The sequence below is a fragment of the Anas platyrhynchos genome, chromosome 31 (genome assembly GCF_047663525.1).
Source record: "Anas platyrhynchos isolate ZD024472 breed Pekin duck chromosome 31, IASCAAS_PekinDuck_T2T, whole genome shotgun sequence".
Classification (NCBI taxonomy): domain Eukaryota; kingdom Metazoa; phylum Chordata; class Aves; order Anseriformes; family Anatidae; genus Anas; species Anas platyrhynchos.
The window spans coordinates 5,140,654-5,149,238 of NC_092617.1; the positions used below are offsets into that span (position 1 = coordinate 5,140,654).

The 8,585-nt window shown below is 50.2% G+C and overlaps 1 protein-coding gene across 1 annotated transcript; it reads right to left on the bottom strand.

Moving 5' to 3' along the window:
• Positions 1-3,824: 3,824 nt before the first annotated feature.
• Positions 3,825-4,760, bottom strand: LOC140000013 (olfactory receptor 14C36-like). The gene has a single exon (XM_072029700.1). The coding sequence runs from the start codon at positions 4,758-4,760 to the stop codon at positions 3,825-3,827; it is 936 nt and encodes a 311-aa protein (XP_071885801.1).
• Positions 4,761-8,585: the final 3,825 nt, after the last annotated feature.

Here is an 8,585-nt window from a genome sequence, read left to right on the forward strand (position 1 = left end):
TCACGTGCTGGGCTGGGCTGCAGTTACAGGGACAAAGACCACTGCTGGCAGAGGAGGTGTCAGACCTCCAGACTCTGCTTTTCCTCCCTATGGAGGTCTCCAAAGAAGTCACCCTGGATCAATAGCAAGAGGAGAATGATGCTCAAAACTGAAATGCAGCAAAAATTAGCCTTTAAAACAAGAAAATATTTTTTATTAGCTGCTTTTTGAAATCTTCTTTGACTACATCATGCAAGCTCTGCAATTAGCTACACAAGGCGTGAAGGATTGAAGACAACTATCAAAGAGATGTTAGGAGTTTCTGCATTTTAATGACTTCCATTTGGATTTTGTTACTGAGTCTATGAAGCTGAGGTACTGAGAGGACAATGATGTAACTGCTAGAGAAAGTAAAGTCAGAAGGAAAAGTTGAGGTGACTTGGAGTATTAATGGGCCCCACTGAGGGCTGTTACTAACAAAGCCTCTCCAGGGACTTGTTAAGGCAGATAACTGGAGGCCATGGTTACAGACAGGCAAAGCACTGTGCTGAGAAAAGTCTTGGTTCGTTTTGGTGAAACAGAAGAGCCAAGGCCTGACCCCAGCCAATGGAAGGAGAGATCCTGCACCCCCATGTCTGGCTCAAGGCTCTTCTTGGGGTCTGTGGGATGTGGTGGGTAGTGTGATGCTACTAGAAGAACTTCATTAAAATGGACACCTCCACAGCCCTGCACAGTGTTGCAAGGAAGCAATGCCAACACTCAGCATGCCAAGCAGGTGCCTTCTGCTGGCCTAGCAGGGCCACTGCCAGATGTCAGCCCAAAAGTGCGGATCCCAGGTCTATGTCAAGGGTGACCTGCCACCTCCAGACACAAGTGACCTCACAGTCCCTTTGTGTGACACGTTCCTGCTGCTGCCCTATCAAGTGCAGAGACAGAAGTGACCTCACAATCACTGCCACAGTCACATTCCTCGTGCTGGGGCAGGAGATGATGAGGCAGAGCTGAGCTCTTCAGAGCATCCCCACCCATCTCCTCCTTGTGGCCCACAAGCTGATCAGCTCAGGGTGAGCAAAAGAGTAAAGGTAAAGGAAAGGGTCTATGGGCTGGGTTTTGGCTTCAAGGGATACTTTGAGGTCAGGCATAAGAGTAGTGGATTCCTTTCAGGGTGTGGACTAGCATTTATTTTGGGAATTAATGTCACTGGTTAAAATAGGGGAATGACTGTTTTAAGCCATCGTTACAGCAGAATCAACATTGCCTAAATGTTCGAACCTCACAGAAATCACTAATTTCTGCTAGCCAAACTCCTTTATACTCCCTAAAATCTCACATCTCTCCTGGCCAGGCATTTCCTGGAATTCCCCATATCAGTCAATTTTGTAGGGGCAACTTTCTGATGGCTTTCATGATCTCAGAGTGTCTGTCTCATATCTGTTGCCTACTCCTTTCTTGAGACTGACGTGGCCTCTAAGTAAGGATGGAAAATAACCCAAAGCTGTAGGTGAACCCTGCACAATGTGCCCAGCAGCTCTTTTACCACCCCAAAATTTTGTTTTCTGCAACAAAGTTTCGGATATGGAATGCCTTCTTTGCACCCAGGGTACCTTTTTCCAAACCCTCATGCATGGTTCACTTTGTCCCAAGCGTCTTGGAGGCAGTGGCCCACTCTGTGTAGAAAACTGAAAGCAGTCCTAAAGGATGACTTGGCAAAAGCTGACACCTCTGACATGACAACCCCTATCCAAGACCTCTTCCACTATGGGGCCTACCAGGTACTTAGAAAGAGCCGATCTCAGAAACTACATGCACAGCAAGTGCCTTCTGCTGCCCTACCATGGACACAGGCAGATGTGAGCCTAAAGGCACAGATCCCAGCCAGGAGTCAAGGGTGACCTGTCAGCTACTTCAGAAAGAGCTCAACTCACAGGCCATTTAACAACCATTTGCTTCCTGCTGGACTTAGTGTTTCTGATGCACCACTGAGCTTATAATTCCACACCTACAAAACACCCCCTTTTTGGGCCAGGATCTGCCTAGGCAGAGGTGATCTGGTTGTGATCCTCCAAGCTCATGGCACACCTGCTGGGCTCCCAGCCTCTCTGACACTCAGGAGTCAGTTCTGTGCCAGTCCTGGGAGGTGCTAGGGCAGGAGGGACCTTGCAGGCAGGCAGTGTTCCAGCCCTGTGCCTGTTGGCGGTCTCTCAGCTCCCTGTGCACAGTGAAGATCACACTCAGGTCCAGAATCCTGAAGCCAGCCTAGAAGACACTCAGGGGAAGCACCCTCCCAGCCCCAGCCTGAACCCCAGCCCCAGCTGGCGGTGCTGCTCTGTAGAGCGAGGGGGCTCTGGTGCCCAGGGCATGGGGGCATTCTGCAGGGCTGTGCTGGGCAGGCTGGGAGGCAGACCCAGCTCATGGGGTCACTGCCATTGCCCCAGGGCTGCAAGGAATCACTTGCCGGGCTCCTCTGCTGGGGCTGCTGTGTGCCCTGGGGCTGCAGAGCTCTCCTCTGCCTGCTCACACCAGACTGAGCACTTGAGCTCTGGTCAGTCCACCTCGGAGGAGATCCCCCCTTAGGAGGGAGGTGCTGCAGTGGAGGCCAGCTGTGCCACTGCCGTGCAAACTGCCTGTCCCTGCCTGCAGTCCCAGCACAGCCCCACAGCAGCACTGGCACCAAGCTCCAGGAGCAGCCGGGCCTGAGCCCACCAGCAGGGCTCAGCAGGACAGGGCAGCATTGGCAAGAGAGCAGCTCTGCATGCCCCAAGCGCTGGTGCTCCCTGGCCATACTGGTGGGATAAGGACTCTTTTCCTCTGCACCCCTGCACACGGGCACTGCCCCTGCAGAGCCAGACCAGGTCTCAGAGGAAGGACGTCAGACCAGGCAGTGCAAGCTACTTCCTTAAGGTTAAATTCACAGAGAGCATTGGTTCACATGCAGAGTCTATAAGCTATATTCAACAGACATATCCGTATCATTTTAATGGGTGTTCATTAGCTGAATTAATGTAATAAGAATATGCACAAACACAACAAGAAAGAAAACAAAACAAAACAGGTATACTAGTATTCCGCCAATTATTGACATTACATGTCATGTGCAGAAGCAGATCAGAAATTTATTACATCCAAGACACATCTCACCATCAATTTCCACAAGGCATGCTTTAGCTCCTGGCTCCTCAAGCTGCAGATGAGGACGTGCTCTGCTGGAGGCACCACTGAGTACAGAACTGCCACGACCAGGTCCAGGGGATGGGGAGGAGACTGAGGGAGATTCAGGCAGGCAACCATGACAGGCCTGAGGGAGATGGACACCATGGCCGAGGGAGGGAGGCATGTGGAAAAGGCTTTATGCCAGCCCTGTTATAGCGACAACAGGACTGTCACGTAGATCCACAAGGTCTAATCCAAATACACAGCTCCTAACCGTGGCAGCTGGGCTCTTGGCCCTGAGCCCCTCCTTGATGCTATGGCTGCTTCCCCAGCTTGAGAGGAGATGGGAAGTGGATACTGAGACCAATGAAATTCCACTGACATCTTTATTGTCTTTCTCTACCAAGGAAGCCTGGTTCTTTATGTACATTAGATGATATAGTAAAAACTAGCACAAAATGTAACATTCTGAATGGTAAGAATGAGATTATTAAAAACAAAATGAAATATTGTTCAAATACTAAGAGAGAAAAATAATTTTTAAAATGTTGTATCATTTTCCCAAATACCCTTTGATTTCTCTTGTTTTTCTTATTAATGACAATGTTAGAATAACACCAGTAACAATAAAAATGATATGATATAATATGAATCAAAATATTTGCATATTATTAAGAATAGATCTTCTGAACACATCATGGATGCTTAAGAAGAATGTATGGAAACAGTTTCCTCACTGCATCCTTGAGCTCCTGGTTCCTCATGCTGTAGATGAGGGGGTTCACTGCTGGAGGCACCACTGAGTAGAGAAGTGCGACCACCAGGTCCAGGGATGGTGAGGAAATGAAGGGGGGCTTCAGGTAGGCAAACGCAGCAGTGCTGACCATCAGGGAGACCACAGCCAGGTGAGGGAGGCACGTGGAAAAGGCTTTGTGCCGGCCCTGAGAAGAGGGCATCCTCAGCACTGCCCTGAAGATCTGCATGTAGGAGAAAACAATGAAAACAAAACAACCAAAGCATGAAGAAAAACTAAACACAAGAGCCCCAACTTCCCTGAGGTAGCCATCTGAGCAGGAGAGCTTGAGGATCTGGGGGATTTCACAGAAGAACTGGTCCACAGCATTGCCTCGACAGAGGGGTAGGGAAAACGCATTGGCCGTCTGCAGGGCAGCATTGAGAAAGCCACTGCCCCAGGCAGCTGCTGCCATCTGGGCACAAGCTCTGCTGCCCAGGAGGCTCCCGTAGTGCAGGGGCTTGCAGATGGCAACATAGCGGTCGTAGGCCATGACGGTGAGAAGATAAAATTCTGATGCAATCAAGAAGACAAACAAAAAGACCTGTGCAACACATCCTTGATAGGAGATGGTCCTGGTGTCCCAGAGGGCATTGGCCATGGCTTTGGGCAGAGTGGTGGAGATGCAGCCCAGGTCGAGGAGGGCGAGGTTGAGGAGGAAGAAGTACATGGGGGTGTGGAGGCGATGGTGGCAGGCTACGGCGCTGATGATGAGGCCGTTGCCCAGGAGGGCAGCCAGGTAGATGCCCAGGAAGAGCGCGAAGTGCAGGAGCTGCAGCTCACGCGTGTCTCTGAATGCCAGCAGCAGGAACTCACTCACAGAGCTGAAGTTGGGCATTTGCTGACTCTGGACACAGTTGTCTGCTGAAGATGAGATGGCAGAGAAAAGTTATAACAGACTTCTCTCAGGAAAAGCTATTGCAAGTCTTAAAGCATGCTCTAGCCTGAACCTCTCTCTTTGCAGGAGAACCTTCCTGCAGCTGTCTTGCTTGAGCAAGATAGAATTTTCTTTTGTTAACTAGTAGTTATCCCTCTAATGGTTAGCATGATGAACATGGTCAGGGATTTCTCTGAGAAGAAAGTTGAGAGAGCTGGGAGTACTGAAGCTGCAGTAGAAGTGAAGATGGACAGAATATTCTCGTTTACACTTACCTTGTCAAGGGCTGTGCAGGTTTCTCCTGGAAGGCAGCTCTCAGCATCCTCCCACTGACAATTGCCCCCAAGCCCTTTCTCCTTCTCTCCTCTCCCCATGCCAGCTTCAGTCAGAGCCCCCAGCCCTGCTGCGCTGTGCAGAGGAGCTGCTCCTGGGCACAGCGCTGTCTCTGCTTCATGGGACTTTCTGAAATGTGTTTTCTCTGTCCCACGAGCCCGGCCCAGCTCAGCAGCACAGCACCAGCCCAAGGCACTGCAATCACCTCTCTGGGGGCTTGGCTGATGAGCCCACGAACCTCAGGCACTCAGAGACAATTGAATACATCTCTCCAGAAGTGCAAGTCAGAGGCAAGTTTCCTGCAGTTTCCCCCTGAGGGCCAGCACTGACACAGCCTCCCTTGGAGCTCGTTAGAGCAGAACCCTGGAGGCAGTGAGGACAAGGAGACGAAGGCAATGTGAAGGTGACAGTGATGTGTAGGAAAAGTGGATGTGTGTCACCAAGCACAAGGGCCAGGCCTTGACCCCTGGTCTCTAGGAAGGGAAATCCTTTCCTTCGCACCTTGCTCAGGGCTCTTTGTGGGGCAGTAGGAGATGGGGATGTGCATGGCCAAGTGCAGGAGAATGGTACGAGCCCTGCCTGGTTCATGGGTGGGGGCGAGGAGGCAATGAGGCCCTGGTTCTTCAATGATCAGATGTCTCCTCATAGGCCTCAGTGACAGAGACAACAGCCATAGCCATGGACAGAAAGACCTGGGTCCTGCTGGGACTTGCCATAGCCCTTGCTCCTCTCCAAACCAGGATGGCCTAGAGAATCCCAGACCTGTACCTCTTTACTGGTTAGTTGTAGACACTTGTCCATGTGGTGTCACAGCAGACCTAAGCTGAGTCTGATAACACAGATCTCCTTGGTGGCCATGCTCCTCATGAGGCAGCTCTGTAGGAAGCTGGCCTGCTTCCTGGTGAGCAGGCACCACTGCTCGTATGGCATCCCTCGTGGTGCCCAGGCCCTTCTCCTGTGTACTTAGCAGTGTCCCAGTTTCCACTGATGTGTGGGGTTACTCTCCCTCTCGTTCAGGACTAGTGCTCTTCTCCTTGTAAATGTCTAGAGGTTACTTTAGACAAAATCCTGCAGTTTCTCAAGCTCCCACCATACTGATGCTCCCTTCTGTCAGCTGTTCCTGTCTGCAGTCAGACAGTTCAGCCTTTGTGTGATTGTGCTGTCTCTGACAAGACAGCAGCATTTGGAGGTACAGGGGACACAGAATCACACACAGAACCACACAGAATGATCTTGGTTAGAAGAGACCTCAAGATCATCGAGTCCAACCTCTGACCTAACACTAACAAGTCCTCCACTAAACCAACGTCGGGATAATACAGGAGTAACCAGTTCAATGGAACTGCAACATAGTCACAGAGAGGTAATGCGTGGAAGGCTGTCAGATTCTACTTTTTCTGTTGTTCATTCTCATGCATGCTGTCAGTTTCTCTGCAGCTGTGTCCTAAAAGTTATGGGGCTGTGCAGGACAAAGTTAGAAGGTCCAAAGCCCAGCTGGAGCTCAATCTGTCTATGACTCTCAAAGACAATAAACACTGCTTATAGAAATACTTTAAATAAAAGAGAACTAAGAATCATCATAAATTACCGGGTGTGGGGGGAAACCTGGTGTCAAGAGATGAGGTAAAGGGTGAGGTATTTAATGCCTTCTTTGCCTCAGTCTCTAGCAGCAAGACCAGTTGTTCCCCTGGATATTTCTTCCTCCTCATGGCCAGTGCCCACATTTTAGGGTGGTTTGTGACTTTTTTTTTTTTTTTTCTTCTGCTCTTTCCTACTACCAAAGCAGGCTCCATCAGTGTGGAAACCCCTCCTGGAGTAGGCATCCCAACCCACCAGGCTCCTTGCAGCCTGTCAGCGAAGCAGACACAAGTCACCTCAGCAGCAGCTTCCAAGCCAGGGGCCTGCTGCTGGCCTTGCAGCTTCTTGTGGAGACACAGCCAAGCCTTATGCCTGCTGCTGCCCAGTCATGGACTCAAGCAGAAGGGACAGGACAACCCATGTTGGGGTCTTCTTTCTGTCTGGGTCCTCCTGGGTGTGTAGGCAGAGGGGATCCCCCAGTCAGCATGCCAAGCAGGTGCCTTCTGCTGGCCTAGCAGGGCCACTGCCAGATGTCAGCCCAAAAGTGCAGCTCCCAGGGAGAAGTCAAGACTGACCTGCCACCTACTTCAAGTAGAAGTGACCTCACAGTCCCTTTCTGTGACACATTCCTGGTGCTGCCTTATCAACTTTAAGGGACAAACAGATAAATGGGATGCCGTTGTGGGAATCTATTACAGACCACCCTGCCAGGACTCAAATGCCGATGAATTATTCTTTGCAGGACTAAGAGATGCCTCGAGATCAACTCCTTTTGTCCTTATGGGAGATTTCAACTTGCCCGATGTCAACTGGGATCACCACACAGCTGACACGAGCAAGTCCAGGAGGTTCATAAAGCACCTTGATCTCTTCTTGGTGCAGGTGCTAAGGGAGCCAACTAGGAAAGGTGCCTTCCTTGATCTGTTGCTGGAGAACAGAGAGGGTCTTGTGGGAGACGTGGCAATTGGTGCCCGTCTCAGTCATAGTGAACATGAAATGGTTCAGTTTAGAATTTATGGCAACAGAAGGAAAACTGCCACCAGTACTTCAACCCAGGATATGGGCAAAGCAGACTTCAGGCTGCTCAGGGAACTAGTCAGCAAGGTCCCCTGGGTAGCTGCTTTTGAAGGCATTGCCGTCCATCAGTGTTTCAGCTCAATCTTTAAGCACTGCCTCCTAAAAGCACAAGATCAGGCTATTCCAAAATATCGGAAGGCAGGCAGGCAGGGCAGAAGACTGGCCTGGCTGACCAGGGATCTTCTACTGGAGCTTAGACAGAAAAAGAAAGTGTACAGCTGCTGGAAGAAGGTGACGAGGAAGGAATGCTGTTCATGTTTGTAGGGAGAAAATTTGTGGGTCCAAAGCCTAACTAGAGTTGAAGCTGGCCACATCTGTGGGAGACAATAAAAGGTGTTTTTTTTTGGATATGTGAACAGAAAAAGGAGGACCAAAGAAAACATAGGTCCACTACTGGATGGGGAATGTCTCCTCACAGACAATGATATAGCCAAAGCAGAGATGTTTAATGCCTTCTTCACTATCCTGGTTTCAGTTAGGACAGAGTTAATTTTCCTCCTAGTAGCTGGTAGAATGCTACGTTTTGGCTTAGGATGAGAAGAGTGCTGATAAAACGCTGATGTTTTAATTGTTGCAGAGCAGTGCTTATACCAAGACAGGGAGAAGTCAAGGGTGACCTGCCACCTCCAGACACAAGTGACCTCACAGTCCCTTTCCATGACACGTTCCTGCTGCTGTCCTATCAAGGATAGAGACAGTCACTGCCACAGTCACATTCCTCCTGCTGGGCCATCAGATCCTGAGGAAGAGCTGACCTCTCTCTTGCCCCCTAGGTACCTGTTTTTCTCTTTCTGGGTT